The following is a 22,446-nucleotide window of genomic DNA, read 5'->3' as shown; positions in this document are numbered from 1 at the left end:
CCAGAACTCAAACTCTAAGAGGAGAGATTCTGTGTGTTTTTTTCATCCCCAAATGTTCAGATCTCCTTTTGGAAATGAACACTTCAGTTTCAAATATTGAGTATCGTTCCCTGTGTTTACAGATGGCTGTGTGTGATATTGGTGATGGAGATGACATTTTTCCCAGTTTTATCACATGCTAGCCTTACATAACCTGAACCAAATATAACTCAAGGTTAAAATGGAACTGAGATAAGAGAAAGGTGTCATTTCTGCATGTGTACAATCAGTAGGCCACTGCACATTTGAAATTGTGTTTTTCAAACTTTACGTCCTTGACCGTGTTGCTTGTTTGATGACTCTTGACAAGGGAATGTTCAAGCTGTTAAAATCTTTCTTTTCCATCTTCCACCGCTTGAATAAACTCGTTTTTACTTAAATTTTGGGGGTGTTTTTTGTATGTATGCCATAAGACATATGCACTCACATTCCCGTTTAGAGTACATCTGTTCAGCTGTTTTTTAATGCAAATATCTAACCAGTTATTCATATGACAGCAACATTAAGCATTGTTGCTGATCATATCCATCTCTTTATGACCTTCTTCCAGCAGGATATGTCACAAAGGCATCTGAAACTGATTTCTTAAACATGACAATGAGTTCACTGTAGTCAAATGGCCTCCATGGTTTCCAGTAGATCATTCCTGGGATGTGGTGGAAAAGAAGATTCATATCATGGAATGTGCAGTTGACAAAACTGCAGCAACTGTGCGATGCTATCACGTCAATATGAACCAAAATCTCTGAGGAGTGTTTCAGCACCTTGTTTAATCTGTGCCACTAAGAATTGAAGGCAAAGGGGGGTCCAACCAGTGGAAAAGTGTAACTAATGATATGGTTAGTGTAAATACATCATTCATCACATTGTTTAAGCCTTTGTAAAACATCACAATTATCGGGACTGCTCCATTTACTGGATGTAAGATTGAAAGCATGCAGTCTCCAATAAATTACTTTTAACAATATTTTAAGCATTTTAAAACTTGTTGACATGCAGGAACATTAGGAGGGTTGCTGATTACTGTTTTTGTTGCTGCTGTCTGTGCCAGCTGCAGAGAGCTTCCTCTGAAGTGATGGGAGGACAAAACCCACAATGCTTATTTTGTGACTTTGTGCTTAAATAGGTTCTCAGATTAATAATTTACTAGCCTATTATCTCTCTACTTTGGGGGAAAAAAACTGAGAGACTTTCCCACTGCACACTTTAAATTTAAGGCGACCACTTAATTTGTCTATCCTGTTTTTGTGACATTATCTGGCATTTTCAGAGAATCCCACATACTGTACACTATAACAAATGCTGGGGGGGAAACAGAGCCAGTAGACTTCATGTGTTCATGGGTGGATACATTTTGAAAAGTCCCATTTCTGATGACACAGTGAAGTGAGGCTAATTGACAAGTCAGGTGTTTTCTCCTTTTGTTTCTGTAGTTATTGATGCTAAACTATTAACAGTGTTTTTAGTTGTTGTTTTTTTCCCAGGAAATAACTGTCACAGTATGACTTTACAGCTAGGTCAGAGGACTAATCCATATCCATATCCCTCACTCACTAATAGCTCTTTTCCACTAGTAGCTACTTCATTGGCTTGACTTGATGTTGTGTTTTTAGAGTTTTCCATTAGGTGGTAGTCCCTGGTACCAGGTACTTTTTTAGTACCTACTCGGCCGGGATTTCAAATGATCTGAGTCAATCTGAAACTGTGACATCAACAGACTGCATGCCACCAATTGGATAGTCAGTGGCATCACCCGATGAGCCACGAGAGCGGCTCCTTCACGAAAGCCAAACTGCCATTTTTGAAACTGACCAAGCCGAGCCGGGTAGGTACCAGTGAGGAAGGGCTATAATTTTCTTTCGGGGGGGGGGGAGCCTCCAGCTTTCAGGCCCCTCTTCTGTGGTTCATTTTCCAGTTTGGATTTTGGAGACAGACAGTCTCTACTTTTAAGATTAGACTTAAAACTTTGCTTTTTAATAAGGTTTGTAGTGGTGGCTGGATTAGCTGACTCTGAATGCTCCCATAGTTATACTGCTAAAACCAGGACTGTTGTCTCAAAAATCTTGATTCCTTTAGATTATTGTCATGCTCTATTTTCTTGTCTGTAAAGCGTCTATGAATCGCCTCCAGTCAGTCCAGAATGCTGCTGCAAGGCTTCTAACTCACACTCATAAATGCTCTCACATGACCCCATTGTTAAAGATTTAGATATCAGTTTAAAACCTTGATTCTTACTTTGTTTGGAACAGCTTACCTCTCTCTCTCCTTTTAAAAAACACCTGCAAAGACATCTGTTCAGACAGGCATTTGTGTAATGCTTTAGGGTTTTGTGTTGTTTTGATTTTGTGTTTATTTCACTAGGTTTTTAATACCTTTGTAAAGCACTTTGTGACAGCTTCTGGTCTAGAAAAGTGCTATATACTTACTTGCTATATACATGTAAGTAAACTTTATTTTAATGCTATGCTGCAATAGGCTTGGGTTGGTGTGGGAGTCTCATGATGCACTAAGTGAATTTTTACACCTATAGTTAATTCACTCTGATCCAAATCAGTTGATGGGTTTGTAAACGTGTAGCTATTCCCTGTGTTTGTTTGTTTTTTCACACAGAGGAATCCAAGTAAATCCACTTACTGGCCAGATGTGTCTGGGGCGGGAGCAGCAAACGTAGAGGAAGCAGGTTCTATGTTCAGGACTATAAGAGGCCACAGATAATTTACATTCATTTCATGGCTAGTTGCTAGCCTGGGGTTGTTTTGGTCCACGCCAATTACTGTGTTCACGCCTGTACTAACCAGAGTTTTATTTAAACAAACTGAGCACTGCAGGCGTGAAAACACTCTTAGTGTTTCTTCTTCACTTCCTCACTATCTGCAATTAAAATCTTGTTATTATTATCCACAGCCTGTCTTTGGTCTTTTGCACATGACTGCCCACCCTTATAACAGAATCGTCTTCCCTTCAAAAGGGAGTTTTTCCTTCCCACTGTCGCCAAATGTGTTTTCTTTGCAATATTGTCGGGTGTTTATCTTACAGTATAAGTGCCTATATAAACAGAGGTGAACTTAACTAAATTGAACACCATTTCTATTTCAGATTAGTTAAAGCGCGCTGCTTCTATTGGAGCTGCCACAGCAAATGAGATAATGTTAATAGTTGACGTCCCTCTCCCTCTCTCGCTCGCTCGCTCTCTCTGCTGTCAGAGCGCTTTGAAGAAAAAAGGAGGAAGCAGAGGGGAGGCAGTGTAGCGGCAGCCGTCTGCTCAACCGGAGGACAAGACAACTTAATCAGAGAAGGAAAAAAATAACCAAACTACCGAAAACTATCCATAAGCTGGTCCCAGCACCGCCGACAACACCTCCTCTCGGAACAACCCACGAAAGAAAGACTTTCCGCCTCTCCAGAGAGCGTCTGTTTCTGGCACCTGCAACTTGAGGTAGTTCATTTCCAACAACCATTAAGGCAGCTGCTTGAAAACACCGGGAGAATGGCAGACTCGGCGGCGGCCAACAGTGATGGGGAGGACGGACCCCGCGAGCCTATGCGGGGCTTCGCGCGCCAGGGAGCTCTCCGGCAGAAGAACGTGCACGAGGTGAAGGACCACAAATTCATCGCGCGCTTCTTCAAGCAGCCCACCTTCTGCAGCCACTGCACCGACTTCATCTGGTGAGGAGCTGGAACAGGGATGGACCTAGAGTTCATATTTATTTATTTTTTTAAAAAGAAAAAGTATTTAACTTAAGTCACTGCTTGTGTTGGTGCTGTTAAAGAAGACGGTAAATCCGTTTACTGTGTACAGATAAGGCACTTTTTATTTATATAGGCTAAGTGAGTGGTGCAAAAGAAGGAATAAAAGGTAGGGATAAATAAAGTAGGGACAGAAGAATCGGTATCATGATGTATGCTGTTTTTTTAAAGGAAGAAGAAGTGGGAGGTGGACTTGATTTAGTTTTCGCAAAAATAAAGACCGATTTCCGTCTTATTTTTGTACTTGTAGATACTATATGCGTTAGGTAGGGCAGAAAGGAAGCTAGAGAAATATATGTGGGTAGCTCTAAAGTTTTTTTTTATAAAAAGAATAGCTGCAGACCACTGTTTGATGCTATTAAGTAGGCAGAGGAACTGAGAGAAAAGAAAGCAGGAAAAGAAAAAAGAGGAAGGAATGAAGCGCTGCCAGCACGGATAACCTGAGTGGTAACAAGAAAGTGTTGCCCTGACACAAGTCCAGCCTTCCGCCTCCTCCCACTCCTTCTCTTCCGCCTGCAGTTTCTTCTGTCAGTCACCTGTGCAGACAGGTCACCCTGCAGCCCCCCCGGGGTTTACTAGACCGTGAGCCCCATACTCCAGGGCTATTTATTATCTGTTCCCTAAAGCGTTTTAGATGATTATCTATCTATCTATCTATCTATCTATCTATCTATCTATCTATCTATCTATCTATCTATCTATCTATCTATCTATCTATCTATCTATCTATCTAGGTCAATAAGCACAATGATAAAAGAACAATGGGAGCACCAAGTGATTTCAGGCCCTGAGAGATTATCTATTTCTACTCACTGTATGAAAATCAGCTGGCCTGGGTGTGTGTTTGTGTGTTTATGCATGTGTGTGTCCACCTGTGGGAATCTCAGCGTTTCACATACCACTGACTAGGTGTGGTTGGGGCAGTCCCTCCCAGCAGAGCAGTGTGTGTGTTTGTCAGTGTCAGCATGTAACCTCAGTACCTGCCCAGCAAACTGTTTACATGATAATTAAACGACCTCTGTGCTTGCAAACCTCACTGCTGTGTGTGTGTGTGCATGTGTGTGGTTGTGTGTGTGCTATTTTGGGCAGAAACATCATTTTAAACGTTTGCTTCCATGGAGATATCTTAAGGTTAAGCGATTAGGTTTCAGTTTCTGTTCAGTTTTTTCCCTTTTCTGTGTGTGTGTGTGTGTGCGGATGCACATTTTAACTTCTCTGTGTGCTTGTTCTCTTCACAGGGGTTTTGGGAAGCAGGGATTTCAGTGTCAAGGTAGGACAATTAAATACACACGCACACATTATTTGTCACCGATCTACTGAATCTGAATTGAAAACTTTGTCACCCCTTCCTCTCTTCTGTTCAACTTTACCTTTTTCTTATTTCTGCCTGTCTCATCTTACAAGCTCCCTTTTTTCCATCTACCCTTTTCTCCTGGGTTTTCATTTTCCTTTCCTAGAGTAAGAGAAAATCCCAAGCTCTTGTTTGTGAAGGAAACGTCCACTGAAGAAAGTAACAGCAGTTTTTCATTGAAACAACAACAACAAAAAACCCCCCAAAAGAAAATAGGAACTTGGTAAAGATATAAGTGGTACAGTGCATTATATTTTTTGCACCATTTCCAAAGCTCATTTGTCAGGTAAAAACTAGCTCAACAGGCCGGCCAGCCTCCCTGGTGTGCAGCTAATCAAAGGCACAGCAGTCTAAAGTCCTAGTATGTTGGGATTTCATGAGAGCAAAGAATAACACCTCGACCCTTTGGGAGTAAAAATAAAATCTGATGAACAGAATAAGCGGGCAAAGATAATTTTGACATTTTAAAGTATGTCATCTTTGTTGAAAATGTCCAATTTTCTGTGTAAACAAAGCTGCAGACTTGGCTTCTCTTTTAAATAGAATAACCTAGAACTGTGTTTCTGCTTCTTCATTTCAGTGGGGAAAAGATATGTAGACAGCAGGAAGGTGATCTAGACTCATGAAATATGTCCTTGCAGACTCTCACCAGAAAAAAAACAACCTTTTGTCACGTTTTGTCGTATGTCTGCATCAGAAAAAGTATGTAATTTTGTGCCATTTGACTTGTCACACTGGAAAAAAAACCTTCCTCAAAGCAAGAAAGTAATGAATTGGCCTTATTTACGACCTTCTATGTTGAGGTTGACATTTGAATTATATGCAAAAAAAAAAAGGCACTTTTCTTTCCTCTCTCATCCCTCCCTGCCAGTTTTGTCCCTCATCCTCACTTTGTCCGTCGTCTCCTAGTGTACTGTGGACAGACTCTGTGTCCGAGTTTGCAGCCTTTGCCACGGGAAATGATATAAACTACCACAGGAACGTGGCAAAAATGTGGAGGTGCTTTTTTGGCATTTATATTTTTCAATTTGTTTGAAGTCTGTGTTTTTTGTTTTTTTCCCACTGTATTAACTGCCAACTGGATGCTCAAGGATTTTCACGTCTCCTAGCAACAGTGAAACATTCAGACGCAGCCCTCTATATGCTGTGGGATGGAAGAGGTGTGCTTTAGCATAGCAGCAGGTTATCTGGTAATTGTCCCATGTGTGTATGTAACGGGTCAATATCATCCGTGCTGCTTGTTGGAAGAAATGTTGCACTGCAGGAGCCCCTAAACGCCTCTGGAGAGGAAGGAGTGTGTGTGCTGCAAACATCTGTGTGTCCTGATACCAGAGCTGGGAGGAGATTAGTGGCTAAATGGATGATTATAAAAGGAAAAGATTTATCTAATGGAAAATATCATGGATGCGTGTTGTTGTGAGTGAGAACTCATCGTTAGTTTGCACTTTCCTCCTTGGAAAAGTGTGTGGGTGTTTTTGTGTGTCCTGAGTTGCTCTCTGACCCTTTTGTCCGTCTGGAACAGGGTATCACTTCCTTAGAGCTCGGGGAGAAAGGGAATTCCTCCGCAAGGTCACACGCACTCATACACGCATGAAACACATCCGCTCACTAGCAGTGAGGTAAGGGATCAGTGTTTAGGTTGCGTCTTGGCCTTGCGTGGTCGTGCTTCTTTGACAGACGTGCAAAAACATGCAGTTTTAGAAGATTCAGAAGGAGAGAGCTCATGTGAATGAAGACAAGTATACCAGTCACAGTGACTACACGTTTTGTTTTTTTTAGAGAAATGGTTTTTATGGCTCTCAAAGATAAATCACTATAGACCACAGTGGACAAGTTAGTTATAAGGACCCAGAATTGGCCCAGCAAAGACCCCAATAAAGCCCACAGGTTGGGTTTGGAAAATGTGAAAGAGGGCATAAATTTTGGATTTTTCCTGCCCATGAAAATATTCTAAGGAGCTTGGAAAGAAAGGAATCCTCAAATTATTATGACCTGGATGACTGAAAACCTACACAGACCCATGAAAAGTAATTAAATTATGGATTTCTGTGATTTTACACATTGCTCCTTACAAATTAAGCTCAAAGAGTCATGCTGACACATTTATTTCATTTGCAACACCAGCATTTCTTTACTTTACCTGTTGAAATTCTTTGTCTTATATTAAATATCTCACTGATTAAAGGCGTAATTAAACATCTCACACTGACACTGGAGTTTCACCGGTGCGGCGCACATAAGAACAAAGCGGGCTTTATAAAAGGAGTTTGACATTCCCGGTCTACACGGTGTGTATGAATCGATCTCCTGCTTCCATGTTTATGATTGATCGCTGTGATTTTCTTTTTCTCCTCTCGACTCCTTTGTTCACCTGTTCCTCACCTCGTGATTCTCGTCTCACAGACTGTCTGACCTTTGAACATTTATCTCCATATGATATGGAGGGTTTGCAGATATTATATATGCCTGTTTATTGCTGCAAAGCAGATGGTCAGATGACAATCAAAGAATGAGAATAGAGAGTGTAGCTGGTTTTAAAGAACAGCAGGCAGCAGCTTGCGGTGGTATTTATGATAACGAAGGATGTGGTGTAGAGTCTGCGTCACAAATGATCAGATGTTTGGATGTTAGTTGGGGGGAGAGAAATGATATGCATCACTATCATTTCTCTCCCCCCATTAGCAAAGATAACTTTAAGTGCTTTTCGGCATTTAGCTGTTGTTTGTTGTTAACACATTATCAGAAGCGACTGGTTAGGGAAAGCTATCGTTAACAACATCAATTGGAACTGAAACTACCACCCGTGTTAGCACAAAGCTCCCTAAAAAATTCTCGACTCTCTTTTTTTGAGAACTGCATTTGAATGACAATTCAATAAGATTTGCATTATTTCCCAAATAATGTTTATATTTAATCTCAGTCAGCATCGTAACACAGCACCACGTACTTACTGGACTGGTAGCACTGGTTGTGAGTGCAGTGCCAGTGCCAGTCTCAGCTGTCCTTTGTTGTGATGATAGTTGTGACATGTTTGTTGTCGGTGAGTGTGACGGCTGATTTAGACTTATGCTGTGAATTTTCTTGGGCCTACAGCATGACCTACTTGTGCTTGCGCTGGTGCATTACGTGTTACCAACCATGTGGTTGTGTCCTGGTGGTGCCAGCTATGATACAAATAAAATGCTGGGACTTTTTGTCCTCGTACCTCACATCCATTCTGATAGTTTTAGCAATCTCCTTCCAGGAATTTCTTGATATTTGTGAGCCCTTATATTAATCCTATGGTGTAAAACTGTGGTGTAAAAGTAGCCAGAAATGCACAGGAGTATGTCAGGTTACATCGTAGGTTACAGAGGGGTTTGAGGTTGCAATGTAGCTTTCCTGCTGAAGCATAAATCCCCAGGTAGGATTTCAGAGGGCTTGCAGGTTATAACCTACCTACGGTGTGGATTTACCACAGATGAATCCCCAGTAACACTGAGTAAATGCACTGAACATAGTTAAATACCACTGGGAGGCTCTGAAACCATAGACTGCATATAAGATATTCACACTCTCCAGGGGCCTGTACTATGAAACAGTATATCCTTTGTGAAATAAACAAAAGACATTTGTATAGTAAATATTGGAAACAAAGGAACCTTTCTGTCATTTAATTGTTTAACTATTACTTAATTACTTTATTATAGTATGAATGACACTGGGTGAAGTCTTTATCAGCAGGAAAAAATTATAAAGTTCATAAAAATACAGTTAAAAGTTCCAAATTGTTGCCCCTCCTTCTCATTTTTCAAAGCCGTCCAGTTTGACACCCTGCTCTAAATGCAGCTGCGGACAAAGAACCGAAAAAGAGCTGTGCAGGCAGCCAAAGGGGAAGTAAAGAACATATTTAAAAAATTAAAATGAGAAGTAGACAAAATGAGTTGCATATTTTATTTATGGTCAGCAAGTGCAAAGGTTTGTTTTTCTCTGTTTTATGTCACTTTATAACTACATAAGCATGAAATGGTTTGGAAGTTATTTAATCTCTCAGTTATGGTAATGGCTTATCAGGAAAACCCAAAAGAGTTCAAATACTCTCTGTAAGCTACTGTCCTCTTCTGGGAATGCTGAAGTTATTTTCCATAGAGCAGATTAGTCAGTAGGTGGTAGTTTTGTGTATGCTGATCTCTTACCTGGAAGACAGGACTGATACCTCTACCGAAGCCACATTCACCCATTCACACAAGTGCTTTCTTCTTGTTAAAGCTTCTCAGTGCTTTCCTATGGAGGCATCGGATGCATTAGAGAGCTGGGGCAACTCGGGTTGCCCAAGGATATTTGGCTTGCAGGGATCGAACCACCAACCTTGCGTTTAGCAGATGACCTGCTCTACCTCCTGAGCTACAGTAACCCCTACTTTCACCTAAACCTGTCTGCTAAAATTCGCTCAGGTCTGAGTGATTTAAATTTCATCCTCAGATGGTGAACGTTAGTGTCTGTTGGGACGTCCAGGTACCTCATTTAGCCGACATCCTGCTTCACAGTCCAGGACTCTTGTCTGACAAGTGAATCCAATGCAAACATGCCTTAAACCTGTGGTCTTATTAATTAATTTCTATTAATAAATTAAATAAAACTTATTTATATGACTTAATGGTCAGCAGAGGGTGACTGCCATAGCTGCAAAAAGATGTACGTTATGTACGATTATTGGAAAATAACCTTAAATTCTCACCTAATTTATTGCCTTTGTACACACTCGCCTTATGTGCTTATGATATAAATTGCCTGTTTTAAATCTAATTTAACACAGCATAGTGTTCATCTTGTAAATCAAAGAGCTCAATACAGCAGGCTTTGCTTTAGGGCAGGATTACCTTGTGATTGACAAGCCGCTGGCTTGTTACCCTCAGTTTCTCAGTGACATCAACCTCTTGCTTGTCAGGCCAACAAAACAAAAAACAAGACAGCAGTAGCCAAATTGCCAGAGCGGAGGGTTCATGGTGGAAGTTCAGAAACCACATTACTGTGGTTATGCTCAGTCAGCTCAAGCTGGTGACTGTGCCCTGGCCCCTCATTGTTGTCTATCAGCTCTCGGCAAATGTAGACGAATATCCAAATTTCCCAGAGCCTAAATTTAAGTTAAATCCAATTAAGCCCAATTCCACGTTTTGTCCAACAGCAGTCCAAGCCCCAGAGATTTTGAGTTCGTCATCATGAAGGTAGAGTCAGGGTGAATCGATTATAAACAGACTTGTAGTAACAGACACAGGCTGATGAGACAAATAGAGCGTACAGTATTTTTTAATTCTTGTTTGTTTGTTTTTTGCTTTTTTCCTATGACTATTAATAAAGAATTAAACACCAAGGCACTCCCATCTGTTGGAATTGCAGCTAATATTACTGCACACATGAATAAAGAGGCTGGTTCTGTTTTGCATTTTGTGCGTCTCGGTATCAAGTGTTGCGGGTTGGAGCAGCTGACTGCCTCGGTAGTGTTGCTGCTGTAAACAATAAACTGTAATGCCTCAGTGGGATTCTGCCGTTTTGTTGTCCATACACTAGAGAGACTGTGGGATTCAAAGGGCAGCAGCAGCTTGTGTTATGCAATGTGGTATTTCTAAGAAGCGCGCTTCCACGTTTGTGCGATTTTTGAGCGTATTCCCTACTTCTTTGAGTCGGGAGTGAGTGTGCATGCACGTGCCTCGTGTTCCATTTAATAAGCTGGTGAGCACTTATTTCCTTAATGGCTGCTTGTGCAAAACTGTGCCTGTGCTAATGCTTCCACGTGATTGGTTTCTGCTTGTGTGTGTGTGTGTGTCTACACGTGTTCCTAAATGAGCATGTTAATAATGAGTAGGGTTTCAGTTTGTAACAGGCTGTTGAGTATCTTCCACTGTTTCCTCACAGACTTAATGGACAAATTATCCCTTTGGAGAGCTCGAGAGGGGTGGAAGGGACAGTGAGTGGCAGGAAGTGTGGTAAACATTGCAACTAGGGGAATAAGGAGGGAAAGACAGAGAATTAGATGGAGAACAGAGAAAACGGCTGAAAGGATGGAAGATAAGCATGATGAGATGAGAAGGGTGGAGGCAGAAGCAAAGAAAGGCATAATGAAGAAGTGGGGGTGGAATTCATAGAGGGAAGAGAAGGAGTCAGGAAAGGGGGAGACAGTGAGTGGGAAGGGCGTAGGAAGGAGAGGAGGACTGTGTGTTTGCAGGGGGGAAAAAGTATGAAATATTTAGTTATCCTTCAGTTTTTGTAATAATGAAACCTATCAAGAATATACCGTACTCACTTGAAGACATGAAGCTAAGGCCAAAAGAAAGAGGAATTTATAAAGATAGAGGAAGGATAAATTAGCACAGATATAGAGGAGACGCACACCAAGTTCTGCATAATTTATGTAATGTTTATATTTAGCGTCCCGTATGTAATCATTTTGCAGTGTGACGCCTGGATACACACACTGCTGATGTGTGTTGCTGATGATATCATTAAGTCAAAAGTGAGGTTTTTTGTGTGCGTTTGATTTGAAAGAATCTGCTCCGAATAAAGAGAACTGCAAAGAGGTAAAATGGTCTGGTTCTGCACTAATCTACTCTAAAAAAAAAGTGGAATAAATTAAACCAGCGCAAATGGTTGAAAATGAGAGAAAAAGGTATGCTGGAATGACACTCCAGCAGATAGGTGGGAGATATTTTTTGCCAGGCAGAGAAGATAATGGACAGGGAAGAAGAGGTAGAAAAGAGGTGAGAGAGAGAGGGAAGATGAAATGGTGTAGGCACAGAGTGTAGATTGCACTTAAAACAAGCCCATAAAGGTGTTGTTTGCTGCAGCTATTAGCGCTTTTCAAACGGGGAAAAAAATGTATATAAAAAGCACCATTCAAGGGCTCTATTCAAGCTTCCCTTTGACTCATGCCGTCTTTTGTGCGCGAGTTTAACCGAGTGGTCTCTGGCTTTCACCATCTACCATAAAGCTGTTGTTGGGCACGGTGCCCGCAGTTCTTCTGGAATCACATAATACGTCTTCTGGCTTTTCATGAGTCTGTTCAGGTTCAAATGACTTAGTGAATATTTGCAAACACCAGTGTCTGTCGGCTATGGCGAATGCAGCTCAGGTGCTTCTGCAACTCCAACCTGTGTGGGTGGGAGGTCTCGGGATCTGCAACCTGCCTCCTACACACAGACACACACATATGCACACACGCGCACATATAAAAACACTGGGTTTTCATGCACGGACACGGATGAGCACGCGTCGCGTTGATGGTGAGATCACTGAGATCCTGGATGAAGGAAAGTGGTTAAGAACATCTGTAATCCAGTGTGCTGTTTTTTCCTCCGTTAAGCCCTGTAGACGCCAACATTTTCTTTTCACCTACAGGTCTTTCCTCTCTAACTCACATCCTGTGCATTCATTTTTATTCCTCCCCTACTTACACATATCTCTAGCTTTCCGTGGTCCTTCTTTGCCCGTGTTGCTCCTTGTGTCTACTAGTCCTCCCTCTCTACCCCCCACCTCTTTCTCTATCTCCCCTTCTTCTCTCAAGTGGCTGTGTGCTGGAAGCTGTGGGCTTTGATGCTTTTATAAATAGCAAAAGTGTTCCACTGAGAGTACCAACAAATAGGATGGATGAATGGATGGATAGGTGGATGGATGGATGGGGGAAGTGGTGAAAAGGGGTTGGAAGAGGAGGGAGGGCTGAACGCGTGGGAGTGTGAAGGGAGAACGGTGGAAATCAGCAGAATAAAGGTAAGGTTTAAAAAGTGACAGAGGCCGAGGTGTTTTTGTCGAGATAGTGGAATGAAGTGATCGAGCGTAAAAGACGCGTACCATTTTCAAGAGTTTCCTGTTATATAACACTATTGTGCGGGCTCTTGTGCCATGCCTCTGTAGTGGGTATAGCTCTGAAAGCGAGCCACGGTCGACTTATTGATAGGGCCAAAAATATTGCAGCATTATAGTGCATTGATTTCTCCATCATTCCCCTGTGTTATTCAGACACAACAAGCTTGCTTCCTAAACAGCTTAAGCCCATGGCACACTGCAACATAATATGAATCATATGTTTTAGGTGGGAAGTCTCACTCGGCTTATTACTACTGGAGAAGATGCTGCTGTTTTTTATTTTTATTTTATTTTATCGAATTTTATTCTACTACTGCATTTATTTTGACTCCCGAGAATAAAGCGTTTGTGTCCAACATAGGTGTAAATGTAAATACAGGAACAGAAAACATGTTGAAAAAGTGAATTCACCAAGTGGTTATACGCGTGTTGTCATAATCATATCAACATTTATTGACTTTAAGAGGAGTAGTGCTGCTCAGATGTTTACATTTGAACACAGGAAATGCACAGAGGCTAAAGTCTTTTTAATTTGCTGTTTGAAATTTTTAGTTTCAGTTTTTCACTTGCAGTTTGGTAACTTTTGCACCCTAAGACCATGTTTGTAGTAAGTGTTCTCACGTAGTCATTTCACTGTAACACCCAGTATGTTTCCTCCCATGACTTCCTCTTCTCAGTTTTAAAGTTGAGCACATTAAAGAACCGACATGTGCGTGCGCGTGTGTGTGTGCACGCGCGCATCTACCAATGTGTGAACATATCTGAGAGTGTGTTTCATGTCAGCATGTGTGCGTACCACTGCATGTTCAGTTTTATGTACAGAATAAGAGAGAAAGTCAAGAAGCTGAGCTTAAAATTGTGGTTTTTCATCAGCCCGTCAGAGGTGGCTATCTGCTGTATCTCTGTGAGTGCACATGTTATTCCACAGGTGTGCGTGTCTGTGTGTGTGCGTGTGTGAAACAAAGTCTAATTTTACTTGCCACTGAGGACTAGCTCCTTTTGCTCTGATCCACTTTCACACATCAAGTCTCTGATCACTGAGAGTGTGTTTGTTTGTATTAGTGTGTGTCTGTGTGTGCTCGTACTCACTTTCAGTTACACATTGACAGACGATCTCCTTCAGGGCTTGGTTGTCCTTGCGGCTGACATTTGCGGCAATTCTACACCCGTTGCCACGGTGACACCTTGGAGCCATATCAGGGCAAACCAGACAGTCCATGTGGGTCAGTCTTGTTTGACATCTTAAACAAAAAAAGAGACTGGACAGTGTGTACACAGTACCCAAATTTAGATCCTTCCTCTTTAGATTTGCAAAATAAACGAAGCAGCTTCATGGAAACATTGCAGCACTTTTGTGGTGGTTACTAGAGGTGGGAATCACCGAACACTCCACGATATGATGTTATCATGAAACATCACTCACAATACAATATTACTGCAATTTCTAACAGTATTACTGTTCATTTTTAACTGCAGTTTTTGCGATATGCTGAACAACTTTTCTGCTCTGTAAGAATATAACCAGTACAACCAGTTGGCAGCCTGTTGAGTCAAGCCTCCTGGAGTTGTGCTCATTGACAAAGACTTATTCAGACTGATGTGCATTTAGAAATTAGACAATAATTATTTGCAAACCTCCAACAAGCTCTCTGAGAGTGACTGCAGAAAGGTTGCAATCACATTGCAATCAAAAATGTTGTGAGTGAGCAATACATTCAGGCTCGGGGCAACCATGTGAAAAGCCGAATGTGAAAAAATTCAACTCAATCACCAGGTAGATATTAGGTTTTTTCTAGCTTGCTTTGAATTAGGAGGTAGCTTTGTGAACATTAGTGTGTTAGATGGTTTTTCAGTTAAATCTTTTGCTAATTTGACGTCATCTCATTATGGCTGTGCATGACATGAGCTCTGTTATTTGTAGTATTTCCACAGTATTTAATTTATTTAATAAAGTACTGAAATTTGGTGTCCCTGCCTCCTGCGTGACCTTTGACCTTTGGCACCACAGTTCTTCCTTTAGTGTCACCTGGTGTAGTTTTCCTTTTGTTGTCGTTTTATAAGTAAATGTCAGACAAAAATCTAATCAGCTCATCAGCGTCATCTGAAATGTGTGCTAGCACAATGTTAGCATGCATAGAACATTATAACCATATGCCTAAAAGTGGATAGAGGTTTCTTGTGCCATCAGAGTAGCTCTGACCCACTGGGACATTGGCTCTCTTTAGGTTGTCCTGTGGTGACTGGCACTTGGACATTGAAAAGGGGAACCTTTATTAATCCTTTATTAATGTAAATTGTGGACTTTCTAAACATGCTCAATCAGGTCAGCTTCTTCCTGTGTGGAGATTTACAAAAACACATAAGGATGAATGGTTTTATTGGAGTTATGCTTCAGCATCACCTTGGAGTGAATCCTTCTGTCATGCGTGCTACCTGAACATGATTTTACAGGCAACTGATCAAATAAAAGTTAAGCATGCTCTTATTGCTGTAACACAAATGTGTTTGCTAAGTCTTTCCACCCAATTTACTGCCACCACAAAACTCAAAGTCCTTGGCTCGTCTTTTTAAACGACTGACTCTCCCAACACTTGTCTCCTACATGATCACTGTCACGGCACCTTTGCATCGCTCATTGTTGCCTGACTGGAGCGTAGGTGATCTACGAATTGAACTCGATCTATTGCATTCAGGGCAAATTGGTGATGATGATGAGATGAGCTAAATGTCTAAAACATGAGTCATGGTGTGTAGGTGTGATAGCCCACCTGGATTACTAACTGCTGGGGAACAGAAGCTGCTGTGCTTCTATTGTGGGTTTGAAAGACTTTCTTTGAAAAGGGATGCAACTGCATGATGGTTTTGTTGCAAAACTGAGGAAAGTATGATATAATTTGGTTTTTGTTTTTGTTTTTTGACTCAGGACAGGAAAAAAGACTCAGGAAAAATAGAGAATGAGGTCCAAAATCCTGGACAAGCAAAGCAAAAGAGCATGCAAAGGACAGAGGAAAAAAAAGTAGTAGGCAATGGTCAAATGGGGGAAAAGAAGAAAGATAAACAAAATGTTGGAGCGCTTGACTGGGAAGGACCAAGACAGTGTGGCAAACAGGAAGAGCTACACATCAGGTAGAGGAGAGACTGGCAGGCTAATTGAAAGCAGGTGTCACAAAAAACTGTCAGGAAAACAAACAAAATGAGGAAGTGAAACTGACAGGGGTGCGAGACGAACTGGAATTAGAAAATTAAAAAAAAAATAAGGGATGAGTAATGTTCAGAGTCCATGCTGTTTGTCAGTTACACTTCATAATATTAAGAGTATTACTGCAAAAGCTATAGAAGGATAATATTAGGACATATGAATATTTAAGCTTGTTTACTGTGTTTTGTATCTTTTTCAGCCAATTATTTGCACTCAAAATATCAGTTTAAAGTTTGGCGAGTGTGAAAACAACTGCAGAAAGAGAAAAAGGAGCAATCACATTAATTATTTATATCATTAGGATATGAATGAATGAAGGGAAGGAAGGGCAGTTTTATGATACAGTGACACCACAGTATCATGTGACACATGATACTGTGGTGTCTCAATACAGCTGTAGGATGATGCAGTACTCGCAAGACAAGAAAATCATCCAACATATCCTGTAGAACACAAGAAGAGATGTTCCTAAAAAGGCAAATAGTAGGAATTGTGTATTCTTCTTATTAATTCGACCAGTGGTGTAGGTGGCTCACATCCACAAAGGTCTTCAAGGTCAAATTCATGATTTATTGGTCAAAAGTTGACAAAAGCCTCAAAATTTAGAAACTGTGATCCTTACAAGTTTGGTGCATATTGTCTATTTGACCTCTGACCCCTCCTTTCAAGGTCAACAGACTGATCTGAAGGTCAAGGTGATAATAATCCTATACTTACAACATATAGGCATATAGGGAAAGATTTGTGGCGATTCTTAATATGATCTTACCCGGGACCTCTGCGCTCCTCTTTAAGGTCAAATAGGGTCAAATAACTTTGATAAAAGATCATGTCACATTTGATCTCTAATCCCACAGTGACATTTTTTCAAGTTCACAACAAAATGTGTTTTTCAAGTGTCAGCGAAAAAGAATGAGCTGCTTAGTTAGTTAGAAATATACTGTAGTATAATATTTGGTAATAAGCTGAAGTTATTCATGTCTAGTTATTTATAAATCAGTACAGAATATCCATTACCTGCTCCTACATAGTGTTTATGCAATCAAAGTAAACATCTGTCTTGCTTATGTGATTTGTACTGCACTACTTAAAGTACATTTAAAAAGAACAAAGAAAATGAATTAAATATTCAAAATATAATCCTATTCCTGTAAAAGTAAATACTGAGAGAGAGTGAGCTGCCTCGGTGGAGTTTGTGCTCTCGGAGTGCTTCTTGTTATTTGTGATATTATTAGGAGTGGGAATGGCAGTGTTCTCATAGTATGTCGCAATACTGCATGCAGCATGGGAAAAATAGGACAATCATCCACACTATATCACATATAACTAAAGAAGAAAAGATAAACCTAAAAGGCAAATGCTAGGAACTATATTTATTCTTTGCACTGTTTCATTAGCATTTGTATTCTTCTTCTTATTATTAAAACTACACTTATTTTCTTTATGTATTTCTTCTGTTTCTGTTTATTGTCTTTACACATATCTATTTTCCCTAATGGAAATGTTACAGTTTAATATTGTATATCGAGGTCTGCTTAAACATTTGTGCAAATGTGGCTCTCCTTCTGTTTGCATGGGCTTTTGTAGTGGATCGGCTTTTAGTAGTGGCTTTTTTTTTTTACCACAAAGTGCATGTGCGGAGACCGTTTCGCTGGAAAAACCTCGTCAAAATATTCAGATAGTTTACGTTTCACAATGTTACTGGAAGGTTTGTTTCACGGGAACGTTGTTAAGATTGTGGTACGTTATGGTTTTTAGTGACTCCATCGTGTGTTTATCCTATAAGCATGTCTGGCAGTGAAAAAAATCTGAACACAAAAGTTCCCAGACTTGGCACAGGTTTCGCTCAGTCCATGTTTGGACTTTCTGTCTGTGGAGTGTTTATCTTCTTGATGTGAGTTTGTTTGCATGCAGATCTTCAGTGGCAAAATCTAAATCTAAATCTAGGGTTGCACACAGTTGCTCCATTTTTTGTGTGTGTATGGGCTGATGGAGATCAGCTAAACTATGTCACTGTCGCTCCTGAGATGCTTTAACCCATTCATCTACGGATGGTAACCTAGCAACAGGGGCACAAGCCGACAGGAGAGCAGTTATCCCAGACCTCTTTTTATGCCTCTTCCTCTATCTTTCTTTCCGTTTCCTTATTTGACTTTGTCCTTTTGTGCCACTCTCCCCTCACATCTGTCACTTTGTCTCCCTCATCTGACACGTGTCCCTTTCTCCTCTCCCCCTCTCTCTGATTTAACTTCAGCAGTCTTCTTCTTTCACTCTCTCCCTATTAGCTTCCTCATTGTTCACCGACCACCTAAGTTTGTGACTTTATGGGCTGTCACTTAATGACAGAGCCTCTTTCTTTTAAATATCGTCCACCTACGCTAGTGTCAATTTAGCATTATCGTTTTATTTCATGTACTCTTTGCAGATGAATGTAAACAACCTCTGTATAACTATAATGGCAATTTTCTTGTCACGCCATCAAGGGACATTCAAATTTTAGTTTGACAGTGAGAGGGAGAAAGAGAAAGAAAGACAAAACAAGTGATATTCAAGTATGTGTCATTGAGTTTTTTGTTTGCGGTCTTGGCTATAATTATTGCTAAATTTCTTTGTTGTCAAAATATGTGTATGTTTTGTGTAGCTCCTGCTCTGTTGCCCTCCAAATTGCGCAGTTACACAAGCAAGCATACATACACACACACACACACACACACAAGCTCTTGTTTTCTTTGTGCTACATATGCTAAACGCTCACATAGCACAAATTCTACTTTTGCTGAATCCTACTTTTCTAGCTGTTGTTTTTGGGCTTTCTGAATATTAGCACTGACAACTACATCAAAACAACATTGTACTGTTGCTGTCTAACCTACCTTAAAAGTATAGTGTGTAAAATCTCACTATTACCACCACTGACTGCAGTCAACTTAATTTTGTTTTCGTAGCCTTCCCAATTTAATAATTCAGAGTTAGAGGCTGTCTGTCTGCTGTTAACTTCAGCTGATAACAAAACAGAACCAGAAAACTTTGCTCAGCTGGTGTCCACGTCTATTTTCTCTGGCTGTAACAGCAGCTGCTGTTAGCTGCTGTTAGCCTGTATTAGCTGCTGTTAGCCTCTGTTAGCTGCTGTTAGCCTGTATTAGCTGCTGTTAGCCTCTGTTAGCTGCTGTTAGTGAAACCAGCTTTGAAGTGAATAACGCTGTTGGACTCTGACACTTAGTGAATAAACTCTCATATGATGTGAGAATGTAACCAAACAGTTTACTAGTGGGAAAGTGGTATTGTTAGGGCATTTAAGCCTAATTTTACATAGCATTAAATTAGCCTATAACCAGCTGTTGTTATTTCTTTAGCTGGGACTAAATATGCATGTTTTTTGTGTTAGAACCCAGACTTCAGTTCAGGAGGTGAGGCTTGAGGTGAAGAGGAATAGGATGACATTTTATCTGGATGCCATCCATGTATCTTTCTTTCACATTTTCATTTCTTTGAAAAAGGTAACCTTTTTTGGGTGATAAAACATAGGTATAACATAACATTTTCCTTAATATCTTAAGTTGCTTTCACACCACGCGGACATATGTGGCTGGTCTTAATTTGGTCCTTATTTTTCAGTGATTGCCCGCCTGATCTTTGAAGCTAAAATCTAGCTTGATTGGTATCTCCCATTAGAGATGTGCGAGGAGGTTTTTTTCTTAATAGCAAAGTTTTGGCTTCAATAAATCTGGCCAAAAGCTGAGCCTTTCTTTACTGCACTCAGTTTTATCCCCCTCAGCCTGCTAGTGTTGCGCTGCTACTCTGCTGTACAGAAGCTGCATAATGCTGTGTAAATAAGCAGGTGGACATGACATTATCTGCCTGTATCAGCAACTATGATTTATGTCGTGAAGATCCAGGTTATCAAAATTAAGAAAATTTCCTGATTGCTAACTCTGTTATCTCGTCTTTTTTTTTGGCAGAGAGCAGTCGTATGTGAAAATACTGAGCAAGCAGCTACTCGTTCTTAGGTAGTGCTGAGCATCGCCAGAACATCCTCCAATAAATAATAACCTCAGAGGTTGTTTGAGCAAGCATTAGATATATTTTGTGGACTCAATTATGTAAGACAGCATCAGTTATTTCAACAAATTCTCCATAATGACAACAGTTTCATGGTCATGTGACAAGTGTGTATATCTATATATATATTTATTTATTATTATAACCATGACGATAGGTACTTTACACCTATATGGTTTCAATTGGAGAGCTTGCCTTTTTTTATTGAAAATACCAAACATCAGTGGTTGTGTCAGGGGTTATGTGTAGTTCTTTAAGCCCTTATCTATCAGGTCGTGTGTATTAATAAGTTAAGGAGAGTTATGTTGCAAATTACTAGTGGATGCAATCCACTCTGAGTTAAAACTGACACTGTGTGTGATCACGTGATCACGTACAGCGTACCATAAATATACAGCGAAAAGCTTTTACTGAGTGAATTATAGCTTTGTAGCACTGTGGCATTATAATGTCAGTCAGATCAATCATATTGTAGCTCTAAGCTGGAGATGTAACAGGTCCACAATATTTCTGCCATATTTCCTCCACTTGTATACTACGAAGGGAGTTCGGCACAGCCAGGGTTTCTTTGCATTAGCTGGATCGGCAAAAGCTAAAGCCTCAGTTGGAGATGACAGATATTACAATCATGTTTAGCAACTTTCTCTGATAAGGCAGGCTTTTTACAGGTCAAGTGACTCTTCTTCCACACAAAATGATCCCTGTAAGTGCAGCCAACTCCAAACAGATGTTATCAGATGATGGTACCGTCAACAGATGATGATGATAAAAATCTATAATGAAGATAAAAACACTTAATAATAAAATGTAACAGTATTGCAAATAGGATGAGATCAGCACACAGAGCGGTAAAATAAACATTTTATTTCAAGTTAATTATTTTATTGCTGAGTGCTCTCTCTGTGCTGCTGTTTATTTTTATCGTGCACTTTGGAGCTCTGAAACTTGAAACTGGATGCATTTACTGTAAAAATAAAAGGTTACTGTCCCACAGCCTGTTGAAGGGGATGTGGAAAGCGCTTTAGATTGTCAACAGGTGAAAGTGAAATGAATTTGACTGATTGATCAGGTTTCTTAGAGAGTTTTTTTGTGTTCTAGTTGTTGCAGTGTAAAACAGACTAAGCAGCAGATAACCATCGAGGATAACAAACTTCTAATTTTCCTTAATCCTGCCCCTCCATATGTTAATAATAAAAATAAACTGAAACTAAAGAAAAAAACTAACTAAGCTGAATTAAAAACAAAAAGTCAAAATGGAATAAAAACACAAACTTCTTAGAGAATACAAACCTGTAGTAAATATGTTCCCATAAAGTTACCACGTTGATTTAGCCAGGACACAGAAAACTCTAGGACTTTAGTCTCACGCCGTAGCACAGCCCTCTGGACTGAGTTTAGCTCTGTATATCAACAACATGATTTGCTATCATCAGCTCATTTGTTGAAGTCACATTAACAAATCAAATTGCTGCCTGTATCGGTCTGAATTTTTGTGTTTCATTCTGTAATCAGTGCTGGCACATGTACTTGTATTTCATGTATTATTTGGTATTCAAAGCTGTTCATCGGCTCTCCACTCTCACCTCGATGTCCTCTCTCACCCACTCTTTCTCCCTCATCCTCTTCATATTATCTCTCTCTCTGTTAATGAGTAACCTCAGATCAGGTAAAACTGCATGCCTGCTCTAAATACAAGGATGTCTAATGTAAAGAACCCACACTGTATACACTCGAGCGTTCAGTTTCTCTGCTTTTTCTTTCCTACCCGCAGTTATTTTCTTGCTGTCTGGCCGAAAACAGCAGGTACTGTTTGCGGGGGAGTTAAGAGAGAGAGGGAGAGAGAGAGTGGCAGTGAAGGGTGGAGTGAGTGAGAGATGAGGGCAGGAGAGTGAAGCATAGTGAAGAAAAGTTGATGTACAGTACAGGAGATTACAGGGTTACCGGTGTGTGTCTGTGTGTGTGTGTGTGTGTGTGTGTGTGTGTGTGTGTGTGTGTCGACTGGACATGCTCAGCAGATGCGGAGGTAGATGTACTTCTGCAGTGAGAGGACACGAAGAGCCCTCCATGTGCACACAAACAGGGAGCGAGAAGAGACAACAAGTGTTGGTGCAGAGATTAACAGTGCAAATGTCAGCACATCTTCTTGACAATATATTTTTAATCCAAACTTATGTTTCGTCATTTAAGTAGATTGTTTTTACATACTCGATTTCTT

General features: G+C 40.4%; 1 protein-coding gene across 2 annotated transcripts in view; it reads left to right on the top strand.

The window, feature by feature from the left end:
- The first annotated feature begins 3,249 nt into the window (after positions 1-3,249).
- The window catches only part of prkcbb (protein kinase C, beta b), a 102,230-nt gene continuing 83,033 nt past the window's right edge, over positions 3,250-22,446 (top strand). For both annotated transcript variants that reach the window (XM_005743508.2, XM_005743507.1), the window contains exons 1-2: positions 3,250-3,705; positions 5,025-5,056. In XM_005743508.2, the coding sequence (XP_005743565.1) occupies positions 3,527-3,705; positions 5,025-5,056 (211 nt within the window). In that variant the 5' untranslated portion in view covers positions 3,250-3,526. The remainder of the gene's footprint in view (positions 3,706-5,024; positions 5,057-22,446) is intronic.

Source organism: Pundamilia nyererei, unplaced genomic scaffold, assembly GCF_000239375.1.
Source record: "Pundamilia nyererei isolate P.nyererei 1_Seehausen unplaced genomic scaffold, PunNye1.0 scaffold00132, whole genome shotgun sequence".
Classification (NCBI taxonomy): domain Eukaryota; kingdom Metazoa; phylum Chordata; class Actinopteri; order Cichliformes; family Cichlidae; genus Pundamilia; species Pundamilia nyererei.
This window is presented reverse-complemented; position numbering and strand designations above follow the sequence as displayed.